Source organism: Globicephala melas, chromosome 2 (genome assembly GCF_963455315.2).
Source record: "Globicephala melas chromosome 2, mGloMel1.2, whole genome shotgun sequence".
NCBI classification, from domain to species: domain Eukaryota; kingdom Metazoa; phylum Chordata; class Mammalia; order Artiodactyla; family Delphinidae; genus Globicephala; species Globicephala melas.
Window position 1 is genome coordinate 74,791,033 of NC_083315.2, and position 22,874 is coordinate 74,813,906.

General features: G+C 36.0%; 1 protein-coding gene across 1 annotated transcript in view; it reads left to right on the forward strand.

The window, feature by feature from the left end:
• The window catches only part of ADAM10 (ADAM metallopeptidase domain 10), a 110,521-nt gene that overhangs the window by 18,257 nt on the left and 69,390 nt on the right, over positions 1-22,874 (forward strand). Inside the window, exons 2-3 of the mRNA XM_030878818.2 lie at positions 10,323-10,473; positions 22,040-22,158. Of these exons, the coding sequence (XP_030734678.1) occupies positions 10,323-10,473; positions 22,040-22,158 (270 nt within the window). The remainder of the gene's footprint in view (positions 1-10,322; positions 10,474-22,039; positions 22,159-22,874) is intronic.

The following is a 22,874-nucleotide window of genomic DNA, read 5'->3' on the forward strand; positions in this document are numbered from 1 at the left end:
GTAATTTTTGATTGGATGCAGATCATTCTTGATTTTTACTTTTTTGTGTGTTTGATTTTTGTCTTGCCTTTAAACACTGTCACATATTTTTTGGTGTACAATTAAACTACTTGGAATCAGTTGAGTCCTTTGGAAGATGGCCTTTAAGCTTTGTTAGAGTGGATCCCAAACAGCCTTTAGTCTGTGGCTAATTTTGCCCCGTAAATAAGGTGATGTATTCCTGAGGGCTCTACCCAATGCTCCGTATATTACAGGTCTGTCTTCTCTGGATGGTGGGAATATGAACACTTCCCAGCCCTATCAATATAAACTTTTAAGATTGTTCTGCTTACTCTTTTTGTGGTTTATTTTTTTGGCCTGGGATAGTTGATTCTCTCACATGATCAGATATGAATCTGCCAAACATGTAAGGGGACCCTTCTTTAGATCTCTGAGCTCCTTTTCTGTTAGCTTCCTTTTCTTTGGCACTCTGACCCACAAATTCTAAACGCCTGGCCTCTCAGAACTCAAATACGTGGCTCCTCAATTCAGCAAGACCAGCAGGCTCTGTTTGGGTTCCTCTACCCTGCATATTGACCTGAAACTGCCTCTGGGTAGTTAAGTTGGGCCAATTGTAGATCTTATCTCATTTGTTTATCCTCCAATGTATTTTGTCAAGTTTTCTGAATGTTTGTGGTGGTAGGTTAAATTTAGTTCCTCTTACTCCATTATAGTCAGAAGTGGAAACTGATAGCAGTTGTGTCCTTTTTCTTTTTTGTCCCACTCTGAATCACTTCAGTGAAAATTACGCGTGTCATTTTACTCTTAAGTACTTCAAAGTACATCTCCCCAAATTCAGATTATTCTCCAACTATATTACCACAGTGTTGTTGTATTGAAGAAAATTAACAAGAATTCCTTAATATCATCTAAGACTGATTGATTCCAGTTTGTCCTGGATTGTTTCTAAGTGTTTTTTGTTTTCCTTCTCAGTTGGGTTTTTTTCTCTTTTGCTTTTTTTTTTTTTTCATTATTTTTGCTCTGGTATGTTTCGACATGTTCATAGTGGTGTGGCTCTTCTTTGTTCTGTCATTTTTTTTCTGTGACAGAGTTTGTGTTTTACCTACTTCTGTGTAGTCAGGACTCATGACCATATACAACCTTTTTGAGAATTCCAGGGCTCTGTTCTCTTGAGATTTTTTTAAAAAGTGAATTGTATGGCTTATGAGGGTTAGGGGCAGCGTCTGGAGTTCAGTGTGCTATGCTTTGACACTTTCTCATTAGAGTATTCTGTTTATTTCCTTGGCTGCTTCTTTGAAAGATATACCATTAGGTTATACCCAGTGTTGTTTTAGTACACTGGTTCTCTTGAAAACAAGAAAAAAAAATCCTCTGATTTGTAGCCATTTCTAATTTCAGTAGCATGAATACTCTACCCATGGCTGATTTCAAGCTACCAACATGTCACTGAACACAGTTGGGAAGAGAATTGGCACTCGTGAGTCCGTATCAGCTAGCCCTAACACACACTAGTTATATCCATTTCTTACTTGGTTTTACTTCTTGAGGATTTTTTTTTAATGTGGGAGGGTGGGCTGCTTTTTATAGTTGTTTTTTCCCATGGTTTTCCCATTGTTTCATTAAGTATTGGAGGGAGAAACTGCATAATACAGTTTCATTTAATACATTTTTTTTTTTGGCCGCACCATGTGGATTGTGGGATCTTAGCTCCCCGACCAGGGATTGAACCCAGGCTTCAGCAGTTAAAGTGCTGAGTCCTAACCACTGGACCACCAGGGAATTCCCTCATTTAATACATTTTCTTCAATAATTTTTAAAGTATTACCGTGACCATGTCATAAATACTGATATTTAGGCACAGTTAACAAAGAAACATAGGTCTTTTGTAGAAGCTGATACTGAAGTGGACTTGTTAACTGTATGTCTCTGGGTAGCGTTTTTAACTTTCCCATTTAAACCCAGTGAATTATGTTTTCTCTCAATTGTAAAGATTCTGAAAGTCATCACTCAGCTCCTTTGTAAGTGAAGGTAAACATTATGTTGCTTCATAAAATTCCTTTGTGTGTGGCACAGAGAAGAGATGACTTTGTTTAATAACTCTCCCAGAAGTGTTATATCCATTCAAATAATTGAGCCGTTATCACATGTGCTTCACCAGAACAGCCATAGTTACTGTTTTAAGTTATCAGAGGTGGCAAAATGCTTTATCTGCATTGTGACTTAAAAAGTTGACTTTTTGGTGCCGAAAAAGGAGTGGACGCAGTAACTTTGCAAAGCTAAGTTTGTACTATGACTATTCAGTCCACTTAAAAGAAATACAATTCAGTAATCCTACTTTGATTTTGAAAATGAAAGACCTACCCCAAAGTTCTCATAGTACAACTTCCCCATTCTTGATTTTTTCTTGATATTTTATCTTGTGTGAGGTATTTTTAAAAAGCCACATACAGACTCAAAGATATTTTTAAGGAATATGGAAGATGCATTGGTACAATATATAATTCCATTATTGAGTCCTGATTTTTAGAAGTTCCATACTGGGAGGTTTTATTTTCTCTTATACCTTGGGTTCACTATATTTTCTATGCTAGTTGTAAGATAGCTTTGGATTCTAGTTTCAGACTCCATTTCTGTCACCTCTGTTGAGAGCAGTGCATTCAAGAGTATGGTGAAGTGAGTCAGTATTTTATTTTATTTTATTATTATTATTTTTAGGAGTCAATTTTATTTTATTTTGAATTTTATTTTTTTATACAGCAGGTTCTTATTAGTCATCCATTTTATACACATCAGTGTATACATGTCAGTTCCAATCGCCCAATTCATCACACCACCATCCCCACCCCCTGCCACTTTCCCCGCTTGGTGTCCATACGTTTGCTCTCTACATCTGTGTCTCAATATCTGCCCTGCAAACCAGTTCATCTGTACCATTTTTCTAGGTTCCACATATATGTGTTAATATACGGTATGTGTTTTTCTCTTTCTGACTTCACTCCTGTATGATAGTCTCCAGATCCATCCACGTCTCTACAAATGACTCAATTTCGTTCCTTTTTATGGCTGAGTAATATTCCATTGTGTATATGTACCACATCTTCTTTATCCATTCATCTGTCCATGGGCATTTAGGTTGCTTCCATGACCTGGCTATTGTAAATAGTGCTGCAATGAACATTGGGGTGCATGTGTCTTTTTGAATTAATGGTTTTCTCTGGGTATATGCCCAGTAGTGGGATTGCTGGGTCATATGGTAATTCTATTTTTAGTTTTTTAAGGAACCTCCATACTGTTCTCCATAGTCGCTGTATCAATTTACATTCCCACCAGTGACTCAGTATTTTAAATTGAATGGTCTTTTCATGCTAGGCTTTGTGCTAAGCAGTTTACTTGCATTTAAGTTATTTACTTTTGTCTCTATTTTACAGACAAAAAAAAAAAACCCTGAGATTTTAAAAAAGTTTAATAATTACCCAGATCATGTAGTTATGGTGAGGAAATGTCAGAATTCAAACCTAGTTCTGTCTTTATTCCTGAATGTATGGCCTCAATTTGTGTATATAGGTCTCAAAGACAAGTGTGAGAGAAGGCAAAAAAGGAAGTGGAGGAAAGGGAAGAGATGGTGATGACTATGAAAAATTTACTGAGCTTTCACTGTATGGTAGGCACTTTGCTGATTGCCACACATGGCTTAAATCATTTAATCATTGTAACAGCCTTAAAAAAGAGGTATTCTACTTCTCTGTGTTTTTCTTTCTTTCTTTTTTTTTTGCGGTATGCGGGCCTCTCACTGTTGTGGCCTCTCCCGTTGCGGAGCACAGGCTCCGGACGCGCAGGCTCAGCGGTGTGGCTCACGGGCCCAGACGCTCCGCGGCATGTGGTATCCTCCTGGACTGGGGCACAAACCCGTGTCCCCTGCATCGGCAGGCGGACTCTCAACCACTGCGCCACCAGGGACCCTTACTTCTCTCTGTTTTAAGGGTGGGAAAATGAAGTTGAGTTTTCCACTTGATCAGGGAAACAAGCTAATAAATGAAGGTAATGGGATTCAAACCTAGAGAATTTTTTTATTCTAATAAGAAAATGCTTGCCATAAAATTTACTATCTTAACCATTTCTGGTGTACAATTCAGTAGTGTTAAGTATATTTACCTTGTTGTGCAGTCTTCAGAACTTAAACCCAGATGACTTAAGAGTTTGTATCCTTAACCATATAATGACAAGCAACTGACTGCATAAACAGAAAATTTAGTGATGGAACATTTAGGCTTTATGCAATACATTAGGCGAGAAGCAATGGTTTTTAATACGCTGGTCACCAAGTGGTGAAGGACAAGATCCCCAAGAGAGGGGAAACAAATGAAGCGAGACCTATGATTGTTCCAGCTTTCTGCCTGGAACGAATTTCCATCTGCAATTCATTCGTGCTACAAGAGGGAACCTAGGTGGAGACGAACGAACTCTTGAGTTGAGATGGAATGGGACCAAAGCAGCTAGAGTTTGCAGACAATATCAGAATGAAGGACGCTACATAGAGAGAGAATCCCTGAGATCTGCAGAGGGTTCCCCTGGAGTGTTTGGCAGAGTATTGATCAGTGTGTATACGTGAGGAAATTACCTGAGGCCAAGGAAAGAAACAGTGCCCTATGTTCACATAGTGCAGGAAATAGTACTTGTTCTTACCGGCCAGGTGGGAAAAACTCATGCCATGATTTGTGGAGCATTGCATAGAGTACTCAGATATGTCTTGCCCCAGTGGTAGGGAATAAAATTAGCCCTACACTGAACCCTGCTCCAGACCCATGTAACAAATCATAAAGGCAAGAGCCAAAAGGGTCAAACTTTCTAACTACCTTTACTTTGTCCTGTAACAAAGCCTAAGAATATTTATAAGAATACAAAAAATGTCCAGCCCCTACAAGGTGAAATTCACAGTGTCTGCCATCTATTCAGTGAAAGATTATGAGACATGCAATGAAGCAGGAAAACACAATCTGTAATGAGAAGAATAAGCAGTCAATTGGAACCAATCCATAACTGTCATGGGCATTAGAATTAGCAGACAAGAACATTAAAAGAGTTATTACAACTGTATTTCATATGTTTAATAAGTTAAATAGAGACCTAAAAGGTATAAATAAAACAGACGGAAATCTAACTTCTGCAGATGAAAACTACAATGTTTTCAATGGAAAGCACACCAGATGGCATTAACAACAGGTTAGACATTACAGAATATTATTGAACTAGAAGAAAGCAGTAGAAACTATTCAAAATGAAACAGGGAAAAAAAGAATTTTTGATAAATATGAAAAAACCCATCAGTGGGCTGTGGGAAGAATTTGAGTGACCTAATATACTTGTAACTGGAGTCCTTGGGTGGGTGGGGGTGGGGAGAGTGAAAAAAATTGAAGAAGTAAGAGTTGAAAAATTGTAAACCCACAGACCCAAGGAGTTTACTGAAACTAAAGCTCAGTAAATATGAAGAAACCAAAGCACGTCAGAATCAAATTGCTCAAAACCAGTATTAAAAAGGAAAGTCTTAAAAGCACTAGGGAGGGAAAAGACACATTATATTCAGAGGAGCAATGGTAAGGATGACAGATTTCTTGTCAGAAGGAATATGGGTGAAAAGAGAGTGGAGCAAGGTTTTAAAAATATTTAAAGAAAAAATACGAACTTGTCGACCTGGAATTCTGTGCCAGTGAAAATATCTTTCAAAAATGAAGACAAAAATAAAGACTTTGAGACATCCAATATCTGGAAGAGCTCTTCACCAGCAGAAGAAATTTTAGAGGAAGTTATCTAGGTAGAAGGAAAATGATACCAGATGGAAATATGGATCAACATGAAGAAATGAAGAACCCTGGAAATGAGAAAGAGAGTTTTTTCCTTGTTATCTAAATCTCTTTAAAAGATAATTGTCTGTTTAAACCAAAACAATTACAATGTATTATGGGCTTTATAAGACACAAGTAAGTAAAGTATGATGACAATAGTCTAAAGACCAGGAGGAAAGAAGTGAAAGTATAGTAATGTCAGGTTCTTATACCTGAAGTGTTATAATATCATTTGAAGGTAGGCTAAGTTAAAGATGTATACTTATAAGCCCTAAAGCAACCACTAAAACAACCAAACAGAGAGTTTTGCTAATAAGCTAGTGAAGAGGTAAAAACAGAATCATAAAAAATTAATTAGTCCCAATAAAGGAGAAGGGAGCAGAGAAAAGATGGGACAAACAGAAATAAATAGCAAGATGATAGACTTAAACCCAACCACATTAGTAACTACTTTAAATGTAAATGATCCAAACACTCCAATTAAAAGGCAGAGATTATCAGATTGGACAAAAAGGCAAGACCCAGCTCTATGCTGCCTACTGTGAACTCACATTAAATACGTAGGCACAAATAGATTAAAAATAAAAGGATGGAAAAGAGATATCATGCCAGTCAAAAAAAAAAAAAGAAAAAAAAGAGTGCTATATTAATAACAGACAAAGTAGATTTTAGAACATAGAATATTACAAAGCATAAAGAAGATCATTTGATAATTGATAAAGGAGTGAATTAATCCAAAAGGCATAATACATAATAATCTTTGACATTTATGCGTGTAATAATAGAACTTCAAAAATCAATTAAGCAGGGCTTCCCTCATGGCGCAGTGGTTGGGAATCCGCCTGCCAATGCAGGGGACACGGGTTCGATCCCTGGTCCATGAAGATCCCACATGCTGTGGAGCAGCTAAGCCTGAGCACCCCAACTACTGAGCCTGAGCTCTAGAGCCCACGAGCCACAACTACTGAAACCTGCGTGCCTAGAGCCCATGCTCCGCAACAAGAGAAGCCATGACAATGAGAAGCCCATGCACTGCAGCGAAGAGTAGCCCTTGCTCACCACAACTAGAGAAAGCCCACGTGCAGTAATGAAGACCCAATGCAGCCAAAAATAAATAAAATAAATAAATTAAAAAAAAGAACAACAACAAAAAATCAATTAAGCAGAGAACTGCAAGGAGAAATAGAAAAAGTCATAATTACAGACAGAGATTTCAATACCTTTCTCTCAATTATAGAACAGGTAGATAGAAAATCATGAAGGGTATAGAAGACTTGAACAACACTGTCAGCCAGTTGACCTGGTTGACATTTATAAAACACTGTACTCAATAAGTGCAGAGACTGACATTTCTAGAACACTCATCCATTAACAGCAGAATATACATTCTTTTCAAGTGTGCATGAAACATTGCAAGGATAGACCAAATTCTTGGTCATAAAATAAGTCTCAATGTATTTAAAAGGATTGATGTCATACAAAGTATGTTCTCTGGGTATAGTAGAATTAAATTAGAAGTCAGTAACAGAAAGATAACTGAAAAATTCCCCATATTTAAAATCTAAATAACAGACTTCTAAATAGCACATGAATCATACAAGAAATCAAAAAGGAAATTAGAAAGTATGTTGAACAGAATGAAAATGGTAACACAGCATAACAGAATCTGTGGGATGTTGCTAAAGCAGTATTAAGGGAACATTTATAGCACTGAATACCTGGATTAGAAAAGAAAAGTCTTAAATCAATGGTCTTTACTAAAAAAAGAAGAGTGATTAAACTCAAAGTAAGCAGAAGGAAAGAAAGAAAGATCAAAGTAAAAAATAAAAAAATAGAAAGCAGAAAAATAAGGAAAATCAAAGGAATTACACGTTGGTTCTTCAGAAGATCAGTAAAATCAGTAAATCTATAGCTATCCTGATCAGGACCAAAGAGTGGAGATACAGATTACCAATATCAGGAATGAGGGAGGTAACATCACTATAGTTTCAAAAGATATAAAAAACATAATGAGGGAATATTATGAACAGCTTTATCTCCATAACTTCAACACCTTAGGTAAAATGGACAAATTCTTACCAAAGGTCACTCAGGAAGTAGATAACCAGATTAGCTGTTTATATATCAAATTGATGTCATTAATAACCTTTCACAAAGAAAATTCCAGGCCAAGATGGCTTCACTGGTGAATTCTATCAAACATTTAAGGAGGAAATAATACCAATTCTACATACATTTGTCTAGAAAATTGAAGAAGAGGTAATACTTTCAAGGTCTTTTTTTTTATACTGATACCAAAACTTGACAAAGACAGTCCAAGAAAACTACAGACCAGTGTCTCTCATGAACATAGATAACAAAAATTCTAAACAAAATTATAGCAAATTGAATCCAACAGTATTATAAAGCATAATACACTATATTCAAGTGGGATTTATATCAGTAATGCAAGGTTGGTTTAACATTAGAAAATGAACAATTTTTTAAAAATTGAAGTATAGTTGATTTGCAATGTTGTGTTAATTTCTGCTATACAGCAAAGTGATTCAGTTATACATACATACACACACACACACACACACACACACACACATTCTTTTTTTATTCTTTTCCATTATGGTTTATCACAGGATATTGAATATAGTTCCCTGTGCTATACAGGAGGACCTTGTTGTTTATCTGTTCTCTGTGTAATAGTTTGCATCTGCTAACCCCAAACTCCCACTCCACCCCTCCTCCATCCCCACCCTTGACAACCACAAGTTTGTTCTCTACGTGAGTCTATTCTGTTTTGCAGATAAGTTCATTTGTGTCATATTTTAGATTCCACATATAAGTGATACCATATGGTATTTATCTTTCTCTTGCTGACTTACTTCACTTAGTATGATATTCTCTAGTTCCATCCATGTTGCTCCAAATGGCATTATTTTGTTCTTTTTTTATGGCTGAATTGTAGTCCATTGTATATATGTACCACATCTTCTTTACCCATTCATTTGTTGATGGACATTTAGGTTGTTTCCATGTCTTGGCTATTGTGAATAGTGCTGCTATGAACATAGGGGGTGCATGTATCTTTTTTTTTAATTTAATTTAATTTATTTAATTTATTTTTGGCTGCATTGGGTCTTCGTTGCTGCACGTGGGCTTTCTCTAGTTGTGGTGAGTGGGGGCTACTCTTCATTGCAGTGTGTGGGCTTCTCATTGTGGTGGCTTCTCTTGTTGTGGAGCACGGGCTCTAGGCGCACGGGCTTCAGTAGTTGTAGCATGAGGGCTTGGTAGCTGTGGCTCACGGGCTGTAGAGTGCAGGCTCAGTAGTTGTGGAACATGGGCTTAGTTGCTCTGCAGCATGTGGGATCTTCCTGGACCAGGGCTTGAACCCGTGACCCCTGCATTGGCAGGCGGATTCTTAACCACTGTGCCACCAGAGAAGCCTGCATGTATCATTTTGAAATATAGTTTTGTACAGATGTATACCCAGGAGTAAGATTGCTGGATCGTATGGTAACTCTATTTTTAGTTTTTTGAGGAACCTCCATACTGTTCTCCATGGTGGCTGCACCAACTTACATTCCTACCAATAGTGTAGGAGGGTTCCTTTTTCTCCACACCCTCTCCAGCATTTATTATTTGTAGACTTTTTAATGATGGCCATTCTGACTGGTGTGAGGTAGTACCTCATTGTAGTTTTGATTTGCACTTCTGTAATAATTAGTGACATTGAGCATCTTTTCATGTGTCTGTTGGCCATCTGTATGTCTTCTTTGGAGAAGTGTCTATTTAGTTCCTCTGCCCATGAAAATCAGTCAATTAATTTTCCATATTAATAAACTAAAAAGAAAGAACCATATAATCATCTCTTTAAAAATTTATTTACTTATTTTTATTGCAGTATAGTTGATTTACAGTGTTGTGTTAGTTTCAGGTGTACAACAAAGTGATTCATTTATACATATTTTATATATGTGTATTTTTTCAGATTCTTTTCCCTTATAAGTATAATTCCCTGTGCTATACAGTAGGTCCTTGTTGGTTATCTATTATAATCATCTTAACAGATGCAGAAAGAGTGGGTGACAAAAGTCAACAACTCTTCCTGATAGTTTTTATCAGCAAAGTATTAATAGAAGATAACTTTGTCAACCTGATAAAGGACATCCTAGACAAACCTATGGCTAACATCAAAACTTGTGTGTGTGGTTAAAATTCCCATTATAATAAGGTTTTAGGGACTTCCCTGGCAGTCCAGTGGTTAAGACTCCATGCTTCCACTGCAGGGGGCACAGATTCGATCCCTGGTGGGGGAACTCATATCCTGCATGCCACACGGCATAGCCAAAAAAAAAAAGTATATGAAAATAAAGTACTAGGATTAGTGAAACAGTTTCATATTTATAGATATTTGAATAATCATGGAACCATATTAGAACTAGAATGGGCCACAAGATGACATTAATTTAAATTGTTTATTTTTTATAGGTCAGTATGGAAATCCTTTAAATAAATACATTAGACATTATGAAGGATTATCTTATGATGTGGATTCATTACACCAAAAACACCAGCGTGCCAAAAGAGCGGTTTCACATGAGGACCAGTTTTTACGTCTAGATTTCCATGCTCATGGAAGGTGAGTAAATTTATGCTGACTGTGTCTGAAGTTCCCATGTATTCAATCTATATTAAGAGAAGAAATTTATACCCTTAATTTTCCTTCTCTAATGGAAAGGTCCCCATTTGGAAATTCAGCCTACACTGAAATTTGGTGTATACATTAAAAAATGTTTTCTTTTAAAATGGATTGCCCTTTTTATGTTGTTAAGGAAACAGTCACATTTAAATGTTTTTAGGTTTATGAATCAGATCCTCTGTTGTATTATCAGAGGATGTGTCTTTGAAGAAGAGTCTGTGTTTGTGGTTCAGCTAATTTTATGTGTTTTATGGCCTATGTGTCTGTTCTCTGGTGCCGAGAGTGAAGATAGCTAGTTGTAGGCTATTAAGTAAGTCATTTAATTTCTCATTAACTCAATTTTATCAGCTCTAAAATGACAACTTGTAGACAGATGACCTACTGTACTGCTTAATTCTCAGACAGAATTGTTAAGGAATAAAGAACAGGGAGCCAAGGGAGAGAGGTAAAAAAAAAAATCACATTTATTTAGTCCTGTTGTGTTCCAGGTACCGGATGCTTTATATGCATTTTCTTTTTTAATCTCTCTACACCCAAACAAGATAAATCTTTTTATATCCAAGGAAACTAAGACTCACAGAAGTTAAATAACTTCTTTAAAGTTACGTAGCACAGATTTTACCTGGACCTGGCTGATTCAAGACCCCATATTATTTTTTTCTTTGTCTGTTAGGAGTATTCAGATACAAAATCTTCAAGTATTCTTTGTCAGATTCTCTGCCTTGCCTGCTGTAATGAATAAGTCTATTCCTTTTGTACTTTTTCTACAGTTGTAACCCTGATTTATTATTCACCTCCTAATAGGTTTCCCAGCTTCCATTCCATTTATCATTAAAGCTATACTATGTACTGCTACAAGATGACTCTTCCTTAAATGCTTCCTTTTTCATGTCAGCTTATTGCTCTAAAGTCTTCAATTAATGATTGTTAGCCAGATTTCTTAACTGGGCTTTCAAGATTCTTTGTAAATTAACTCAAGTCTATTCTAAACTTACTTTGTTCCACTTCCCCATATTGTGTCTGTTTCATTCAGAATGAGCTTCTCATTGCTGAATATACCATGTACAGTTTGTTTCCTGTATTATTTATCTTAAATTCTGATCATCTTTTAATACACAATTCAAGTTCTACTTCTTTGAAGATTTATTTACACCTTCCTCTGAACCTTTAAATTACTTAACCTGTGCCTTTGGCATTGGTTCAATATCTCTTCCTTTTCATGGGTGCATTTCTTGTTTATTTTTCTGTAACTGTTTTTTCTTCCTCACAGGCAGACACATGCTACTATTTAGTGTCTGCTATTTGCCCTTATATTATAGACACTCAAGAAAGATTTTAATGGATGAAAAAAATCAGATAATAAGAATTGCTATGAAACAAAGTATTTTGCACATGGAAATAAATGCATTACTTAACTTAATTTCCATATTACAAAACAATGATCATTATAGAAAAAAGTACTTTCAAGTTATAAAATCTACTTTGTTCTGAAGGAAGAAAAAATTCATTTCAGGATCTGTTCTAGATAAAAATTTTACTGATGGCAAATCATGTAAATTTTTATGACCCTTAACCTCAGAAAAAATTTTAATTACCCATTCTTTATTGGTACCATGAAATAATAAGCAATCATTAAGCCTTCCTAAGTTTTTAGTAACTATCTCAAAGTAAATTTAATGCTGTATTGCAGATATCGTGTGACTGCCAAAAGGAAAAGTTGAGATTCTAGCTGCCTTTGGTTTGGATACCACATTTCTATTACATCATTAGATTTTTATTAGCTCCATTACATAATTCATATTGAACATATGGCAAAACCAAATCCCTACCTCCTTTTGTTTTTTTTGGTACATGTGTGAGTGTAACTGAGAGAGAGTGTACAAGTACACGCTGTTATTTAGTTATTCTGATAGGAGCTGCAAGATGTGCGTAAGTCATTGTATAAGAAGAAAATGTGATATGGTGCTTTACAGATAAAATGCTGTAGGTATTCAAAGGGAGGAGGACTTACTTCTAGCTGAGGCTCTCAGCAAAGGACCTGGACCCAGGAAATCTCATTCTGTGTGTTAGTGATTATCTTAGGTACTTTTAACAGAAATCTGTTTAATTAACTATATACATATACTACATTTTCTAGAATAGATCTGAATTCAGGAATTTAATTTTGTTGTCTCAATTATTATACTTGTATATTCACACTGTCTCAGAGTTTGTGTCCTAAAACATGATTATTGTAACTATCTTATAACATACCTTAGTTAAAAATGTGATGATCTCATAGTTTTATTTCTCCCTTTCCTTGAAATAGGCCTACAAAAATGACCTTGATAAATATAATTATAGATTTCTTGCTAAGTTTCTTCTCCTTCTCCACCATATACAAAATGTTGGTTTTGGGTACTAGCACAGCCTCTCTAGGGTGTGGGTATGTGTGTGTGTGTATGTGTCTTTCAGTATTAAAATCATTCTTTGTTCTGTTTGTTTTATGCCTAAGCACATGAACACAATTCTTTCAACCTGGCTTCCACGTTTCCTAAATAAGAAAGGGTGGATCACATCCCACGTTTACAAATATCAGTGTTAAATGAAGGAATGTCGAGATTCTTTAAGCCTAATGTCCATTCTTGAGATTTCCATGAAAAACCATTGCTCTTTTTTTTCCCTTCCAGTTTTATTGAGATATAATTGACATATAGCACTGTACAAATTTAAGATGTATAGCATAATAATTTGACTCATATACATCATGAAGTTAACATTTTTTTTTCTTGTGTGTATATGTATTTTTAAACATTTCCTTCATGTTTTGTTTTCCATTATATACTTTGGACAGTCAACTTTATTTTCTGGTCTTCTCACGACTTTGCTAACTTTACTGCCTTTCATAGATTTGCATTTGAGTAGGAAGCTACTTAGTAAAGAACTTGTGATTTTTATAGGAAGTATAATATATGTATTGAAACAGTCGTAAACTGGGTAGAGAAAGGAGTACTGTGGTGATTTGGAGCCTGAATGGTGTTCCCTTCTGAGTTGGCATGTGTTATCTAGAGATTCTTTTGAGCCTTAGCTTCCTCATTAGTAAAACCTTGAAGTTTGGATGAGATAATGTTTAAGGCCTCTTCCTGCTTTAAAGTTCTACAAAATATATTAGTAACACTCAAGTAACTAAATTAAAAAGAACTCTCAAAACACTGTCTAGTCAGTAATAAACTTCTTTATGTTTCTATATTTAATTGTTTAGGTACATAATCAATAAATCAGAAATTGTTTCCATCTAATATGTGATTTGTATATAGTGTAGAAATACCAAAATTTTATCTAAGTGCAGTATGATGTTTTGGAGTTTTCTTTTTTCTGATTTTGATAAGATAATTATTCCTATAGCCTTAACTGTACATTTACGAACTGTTCATAATAAATGGTCAGATAATTTGATTTGAAGTTTCTTTGCAGTTGAGACTCAAGTTCTCCCTGCCTCTGAAATGTGAGGGTATCAAGGATGTGGCCCAGGTAACCTGTAAAAGGCATAAGTATTCTCTTTGGGTCCTGACCGGAGCTGGGTTAGTCAGGAAGTGTCTTGGACTTTATCTTTGACGTATCATGAGTAGCGTAGCAGAAACCCAGGATGCTTTTAACTCCATAGACAAACCAGCACACTTTAAGACACAGAAGTGAGAATCTAGGGAGCACAGATAGATGCCAACTCATAAAGAAGAGCAACAGAATAAATTAGAATTGTGTAAAAATGCTATTGTTATGGATATGGAAAAACAAAATAAAAAAAAATACTGACCTGACCCTGAAATCTGTTCCAACAAGATTTGAGCAAGTTTGAGCAAAATTTCCTAAGGGAAAATGGTATTTATTTGTACCTATTTTATGTCAAGTACAGTGCCCTTTAGCATATACTTTTGTTTAAGTATATTTCATACCACTCTTGGTCTCAGCAGTGGATTTTCTAGGATATGCAATTCTTAGTTATTGCCTGATTGCCTGATTCCTCGTTAAACACAGAAATTAAAAGCCTAACAAATATGTTTTTTAAAACTCTGAAGGCTACACTGGCTATTTGAATTACTTACTGAAATAAGAAATAGCAACTGAGTTGTGTTCATGTTAATTCTGTGTTGAAGAAGTTAAATTGAGAGCTGATGATGGCTCTGAGCTTAGCTTCTTTGATAAGATTTTAACATGAAATACCATTTTTATTTTTCATGTTTTTAAGCACTAACTAGGGTTTATGTAGAAGAGAGGGAATGAGTTTTAAAAAACTGAGCTTCCTCCTGTTTTGAAAAAGGAATGGAAATACGAGTGTAAACGTATTTTTCTTTTGTTTTTTAATTTAATTTATTTAATTAATTTATTTTTGGCTGCCTTGTGTCTTTGTTGCTGCACGCGGGCTTTCTCTAGTTGCGGCAAGCGGGGGGCTACTCTTTGTTGTGGTGCACTGGCGTCTCATTGTGGTGGCTTCTCTTTGTTGCGGAGCACGGGCTCTAGGCACGCCGGCTTCAGTAGTTGTGGCACGTTGGCTCAGTAGTTTTGGCTCACGGGCTCAGTAGTTGTGGCGCATGGGCTTAGTTGCTCCACGGTGTATGGGATCTTCCCAGACCAGGGGTTGAACCTGTGTCCCCTGCATTGGCAGGCAGATTCTTAACCACTGCGCCACTAGGGAAGTTCCTGCTTCTCCTTACACAGGATACATTTACTTATTTTTGCTTGAGTTTTAGTTTCACTTTTATCTTCTTTGGGAGCTCTTGAGGAATCTCGTATATGTATTTTTGCTTATTTGCGGTAATCTATCTACCTCAGGGCCATCAGTAAAGCCTGGAACTGTGTTTTTCAAACTGTAGAACCCTAGAATTTCTTTGGAGGTTGCCTCAGGTTCTTCCCAATGGGCCGCAGGTGGGCTGACTCTGCCCTTTCCCCTTCTACCAACCTGTTCTATTTTATCCTTTTTTTTTTGGAGGAGGCGGATAGTGGCTTCTTTAAAATAATTTGAAAAAGGACTTTGCTGTTTCAAAAAATATACTAGTGGAAGTAAACTAGATATTTGACTCATAGTAATATTTGCTGTTAATACTGGCAACTTGTCTTACAAAAATAGTTTGAATGGAGAGTCTGTCAAGCATCTTTATTAAGAAGAAGGTGAATGTTACAAGGAAAAGAATACCTAGAAATGTCAGGGATGGCTATTAAGTACTGTTTTATTTCTAGGAATCACTACCCAGGTCTACCATAAACCTGTTCCATTTAGACTCAGTAGACCCGTCTGGGACTGCTGGATTACAGACATACTTGGAAGCAAGGTTTTTGCTCTCAGGTTTCTTCCCCCTGTTACCAAGGTACTTGATTAGTCGAGGCTTTTTGTCCTAATATGACTTCAGTTCAAGGGATGCACCTTTAACTATTGCTGTTTTCTTCTGAGAGTCAGGGCCATATTATCTTTAGCCTAAATAGCTATCATATGGGAAAAGGCAACTTCTTTTCAGTTTATATTCTTACTGTTCTAATATATAGAATGGTACCTCTTTAATATAGAAGTATATGATCAACCAAAAACTTAAAGAATCATATCCTAGCATAATTTATTTTGTTGTTCTGTACCACAGGTGGTTCTGGTACCTCTGTTTGTTTGTTTAGTTTAGATTTAGAGTGCTTTTCTCAAGCCTTAGAGGGGAAAACCAACTATTATTACCACATGGTACAACTGCATTTTCAAAGCACTGAGGCCAGAGATTTGGAATCTGTTTCCTGTATTTTTTCAAATTGCTGTCATTTGTTAGTTGATTTTGCCCTCCTATAATTTTACTCTATTCTTTATAACTTTACTATATGCCACTAAGGAAAGAATTATAATAGAACTACTATAATCAAGATGAGAGACAAAATACTATTGATTCATAGAATCAACATAGTGATTAAATCTAACAGTAGGAAAATATTCCCAGTGCGAATGATGTTCCTTATACAGAGCATCTTCCTCCTCAGAGGAAATCTAAAGTTTATCTTTGATGACAGTATACTATATTATAACAATAAAAAAAAAGAGGGCTTCCCTGGTGGTGCAGTGGTTGAGAATCTGCCTGCCAATGCAGGGCCACAGGTTCGAGCCCTGGTCTGGGAAGATCCCACATGCCACGGAGCAACTGGGCCCGTGAGCCACAACTACTGAGCCTGCGCGTCTGGAGCCTGTGCTCCGCAACAAGAGAGGCTGTGATAGTGAGAGGCCCACGCACCGCGAGGAAGAGTGGCCCCTGCTTGCCACAACTAGAGAAAGCCCTCGCACAGAAACGAAGACCCAACACAGCGAAAAAAAAAAAAAAAAAAAAATATATATATATATATATATATACACACACATATAAAAAAAGAGAACTAAACTTACTGAAAGAAACATAGTAAAACAGGATTAATAATCAAAGGGAACTTCTTATGGTGGTGTTGTAAAGTAGAATTTTCAGTGAAATTCAAATAACGTTATATTTTCACTTCTGTATCTTACTTGCATTTGTTCAAATTTTAAAAGGTGACTTGGTGAAGACTGATAATATTACATACATTAAGACTGCTACAACACTCAGCATATATTAGCTTGACTGCTTCCGGCACATGCTTGAGAGGCATTCGTGGTATGATTGAAAGCAAGATGCAGCAACCAAATACTAGAGTTCTAGTCCTAATTCTAGTCTTGTGACCTGAGTCATGCCCTTTGATAAAAATATTCATCGTGCTTCCTTAGCAATGTTACTGTGAGGACGGGATGCAGTAATATGTGTGAAAGTGCTCTGAAAACTGTAAACCTATATAAATTTAAGAAGAATGTTATAATCTCATCATTATCATCACAATACTACTATCTCAACCAGTTCTCTAGGGGCTTTTACCGCTAGGAAGGGTATCTCTCCTGCACAATTTTATTTTATACCCTAGTTTTTGGGAATACAATGATTTTTTAAAAAAATGTTGATTTATTTATTTATTTGGTTGTGCTGGGTCTTAGTTGCGGCTCGTGGGCTCCTTAGTTGCAGCTCACCAGCTCCTTAATTGGTGCATGTGGGCTCCTTTAGTTGCAGCAGGTGGACTCCTTAGTTGCGGCATGCAGGCTCCTTAGTTGTGGCATGTGAACTCTTAGTTGTGGCATGCATGTGGGATGTAGTTCCCTGACCAGGGATCAAACCTGGCCCCCTGCAATGGGAGTGTGGAGTCTTAACCACTGTGCCACCAGGTAAGTCCCAGTACAATGATTTTTAAACATTTATTTATTTTTATGGTGGAAAAATAACATGTAACTTACTATTTTAATCATTTTTAAGTGTACAATTCAGTGGCATTAGGTACATTCAAAGTGTTGTCTAACTATCACCATGATTCATTTTTAGAGCTTTTTGATTATACCAAACAGAAACAATAACTTCCAATTCTGCCCTCCTACCAGCCCTTGGAAACCTGTGTTCTACCTTCTATCTCTAGGAATTTGCCTATTCTATGTCCTGCATAACTAGAGTCATATAATATGTGGCCTTTTGCGTCTGGCTCCTTTCACTTAGCATAATGTTTCTAATGTTCATCTGTGTTGTAGTGTATCCGAATTTCATTCCTTTTTAAGGCTGAATAATCCATTGTATGTATATACCACTCATATGTACATCTTTTTTTTTTTGGCCGCACTATTCGGCTTATGGGATCTTAGTTCCCTGACCGGGGATTGAACCTGGGCCCTTGGCCGTGAAAGCGCGGAGCCCTAACCACTGAAGCACCAGGGAATTCCCCATACATACATCTTGAAATCCATATGTTGATGAATATTAGAATTTTTTCTGTCTTTTGGCTATTGTGAATAATGCTGCCACACACACTGGTGTACAAGTATCTGAGTCCCTGATTTCCATTCCTTTGGGTGTATACATAGAAGTAGAATTGCTGGATCATATGGTAATTCTGTTTAACTTTTTGAGGAACCACCAAACTGTTTTCCCAAAATACAGTGATTTTTATAAGGCCGTGTTCACTGTAGTTATTCTGACCTTTGGGCCAAAAGTTTAAGCAATTAAAGAATGAGGTTGGGACTTCCCTGGTTGTGCAGTGGTTAAGAGTCCTCCTGCCAGTGCAGGCAGGGGACATGGGTTCGAGCCCTGGTCTGGGAAGATCCCACATGCTGCAGAGCAAGTAAGCCCGTGTGCCACACTACTGAGCCTGCGCTCTAGAGCCCGCAAGCCACAACAACTGAGCCCGTGAGCCACAACTATTGAAGCCCGTGCGCCTAGAGCCCGTGCTCTGCAACAAGAGAAGCCACTGCAATGAGAAGCCCGCGCACCACAACAAGGAGTAGCCGCCACTCACTGCAACTAGAGAAAGCCCACGCACAGCAACGAAGATCCAATGCAGCCAAAAAATAAATAAATAAAATAAAAAGAATCAGGTTATGTTTTCAGATGATTTTTTGTTCAAGGCTTGTTGAGAAATTGGGAAGGTAGGATGTGTTCATCAGCTAATTATTATTATTACTTTATCATGTGTTGTCTGACAGGACTATTGCAAAGAATTTGCAATTTATATAAATATTAAAATAGTGTAAAGATATGAACTATCAAACAGATGGTAGTGGAATTAAAATTAGAGAACTGGAATCCAATGACTTAGTTAATGGAATAATATACCCAGCTTCTGATTATTCATTTGTAGTTGATCTGTTTCATGGATTGTGACAGAGTTTAATTCAGTCTGGCTTCTTCTACCATTTACCTGCCTTCCAGGCTCACCCTTGTTCCATTCCTTCTTTGTTTATATATGTTTCAGATGCACATTAATTTTGATATTAATAGAGCAGTGCATCTTGGGGGTATGATGTAAATTTGATTTTTTTGTTTTATTATCTATGTTGCTTCTTGACTGTGCATAATTGAAAACTGATTTTATATGTGGTTTCAATCCAATTTAAATCAATAGTGAGAATAATGTTTTGTATATATGAGATGATTTTCTTATGAAATCAATATCAAGATTAGAAGGGGCCTACTTCAAGTGTTCTTAAATTCTCTCTGTTACAACATCCCTCTAGGATTGCTATCTGCATAGACACGTAAAGTGATATAAAACTATTGTTTTGAGTAGGGATTGCAGCATAGATTGTTCTCATATTGAACTTAAATGTCCTTTCTGAAGCTTTTACCATTTTGGGGGAGGGAGATATAGAGTACTAATGCTGCTGCTTATAATGGATTTAAGGCAAAACAGTTTTGCTGAATAATAAATCCTGAATGACAAACATATTAAGCCCTTGGATTTTTACTGTTTAGTCTGTTTAACAAAGATGCTCTTTTAGAGGTGGTATTTATATAGTAAATTAAAAGTGTATATAATGATAAATTAATGATTTTCCAAAATGTGATCCTTTAAAAAATAATGTGTGTATTTATACTCACCTTTCAAGAATTTCATGTCTGTTAGTTGGTTAAAAGGAATTTTATGAAAAGGATATACAATAAGAATTCAGGAAAGATTCCTGTTTGTTTAGGATTGTCTTTTTTTGACTTTTTGGAGTTCCCATTTAGAAGATGTGTTTGGCTTTGTTGATTACTTGCTGCAGTAGATTGGAACGTTAAGGTTCTAAGGATGTCTTTCCTAGCCTACAGTCCTTGCCACAGTAGTTGGGAAGCCCTAGGAGTTTTTTGGTGAGAGGTTTAGGCAAGTGGAAATGAATGCAGCTGCAAAATAAAAGGTTGCCAATACAGGAAATTAAGGGAAAAAGATAAAATAGTGTTCAGAAAGGGTGACACTCTATGAAGGTAATGGTTATTATACCCAACTGTTGACCCCTATTCACTTGAAAAATGATTTGATTTTTTTCTTTAAAATCAACATTATTGAAGTATAATTTACATAAAATATATTCATTTCAAGTGTATAGTTTAAGTTTTGACAAATGTATACACTTGTGAACCACCATTCAAATCAAGGTGTAGAACATTTCCATCAGAGCAAAAAATTCCTTCATTCCCTTTTGCTCTTAGTCTCTCCATCCCAGGCAACTACTAATCTGCTTTCTGTCTCTAGAGATAGATTTTGCCTATTCTAGAATTACATATATATGGAATTATATATACTGTGTGCATTCTTTTGTGTTTTATAAAAGTACCTATTTTTGGTAGTTTGGTGATTTTATTGCTGAATAGTTTGCTACTACTGTATGAATAAGCCACAACCTTTTTCTCTCTTTACTTGCTGATAGACATTTAGGTTATTTCCAGGTTTGGGCTATTATGAATAAAGCTGCTTTGGACATTTGTGTCCATTTGTTTGTGTGGACATATATTTTATATTTTCATTTCTCTTGGTATAGAATTGTGGGTCATAGGGTTTTTGTATGTTTACCTTTATAAGAAACAGCCAGTTTTCCAAAGTGATTATACCATTTTTTACCTCCGCCAGCAATGTGTCAGAGTTCAAATTATTCCACATCCTACTAACATTTGGGGGTTGGCTAATTAAAGACTTTGGTTCATATTCACTGAGTAGAAGTTGTGTTATATGCAGACATTTATGGCAGTTATAAAGGAGACTTGATACAGTTTTTAAAGTTAGGTAGTGATAGCTACTTTACTACCCTTTACATCTCCTTTGTGCCAGGTACTGTGTTAATGACTTTACATACGTTATAATCTCTAATCCTTAAAATTGTTCCAGAAAATAGAATGTGTTATCTTCATTTAATGGACAGGAATCCTGGACTAGCAAGGATTTACTAGGCTTAAGATTTTGATTCTGAGTTTGATTCTAAAACCCTAGATTTCTTTATTTAATTTTATTTCAGTATTTTGGTCTTTCCTTTTCCTTTATAGAGGACAGTTAGAATGAGTATAATTTCAGCTAATATCATGGTCCTTTGGGTTTGGGATCTCCAAATTGAACTGAGAAAGGTCTAAAAAGAATTAGAAGAAGATGCCCCAGGGAAAAATAAAGGAGTTGTAAAGTTTTTTGTGTATGTGTGTCTGTCTTTCTGTATGTGTGTGTCTGTGTGTGAAAGAAAGAGCATGCATACTTGCTTGTCTGAAAAGAGATGTTAAGTATCTAATTAGATGGCACTTATGTATTCTCTTATCTGAGTTGTGAATTATAGGGGAAAATGGAAAAGCTGTGGAATTACTAGAGAGGGGAGACAAGTAGTGGTGAATTAACAGTAATTGGGTCAAGAAGCTTGCTTTTATCTTCAAGTAACTTAGTTGCTGTTGGAATGATCTTGTTTCACCATGTGAGAATCAGTCTGTAGGCATTTATTTTTTTAATATATCCCTAGATGATTACTGTTTAATTGTATGTGAGTTGTATCACAATGTTAGCTTGAATTTCAGAGCAGAATTTTTATAAGAAAATCTTAGCCAGTTATTTCCCAAATAGACAAATTGTGTGAAACAATCCACATTTTGCAGCTTTTTTTTAATTTAAAAAATCATTGTTTAAATTTGGATCCTTTTAATTTCATTTTTTTCCTTTCCTACCCTGTTTGCAGACATTTCAACCTACGAATGAAGAGGGACACTTCCCTTTTCAGTGATGAATTTAGGGTGGAAACATCAAATACGGTACTTGATTATGATACCTCTCATATTTACACTGGACATATTTATGGTGAGTTGAACCTTAAAAGAACCGTGTTTAATTTTTTTCTATACAAGGAAATATATGCATTTTGAAGTATAGGCAAATATTTCAGAAAGATGGGATAAATCCTGGGGAGATTTGAGTGTATTGTGAAGAGCAATGGGCTTTGAAGAATGAAGTAATTCTTCGATCAACCTTTACATATATGTTTAGTATTGAATTATGCAGCGTCTGACTTCTGAAAGGTATGAAGTTTTGACTCTCATTACCTCCAAACTGTTAGGTTTTTAAAAAAATTTTAATGATTTATATAATTTTCTGATCTTCCAAGCAAGGAATTAACAGTAACTTAACTATGTTTTATAACGAACTGTAAAGATTATCTTAATAGCCAAAAATAATGTGACAAAGTCGTTCATAGGAAAGTTCTCCCAGGGCCTTCCTTCCTCTGGATCTATTTGCTTTTTGTTCACAATTCTAATGAATTTCTCTTACTACACCAGATTTAAAAAGGTATCAGGGAGATGGGGGGCACACTTATTAGCCCAATAGAAAATTACATCTGTCAGCTTAGTAATGTAGGGAGAACAGAACAATTGATGGAAGTCGTAAAAAAGTTAAAAAAGCAAAGTCTTCTGTAGGTATTAGGGGCAAAATATCATTGAGTTATAACTCTATGTTAATAAATACTCAAGATGATCCTATTTATTAAGAGTTATTAAAGTTAACTGAAAGTTAAATTT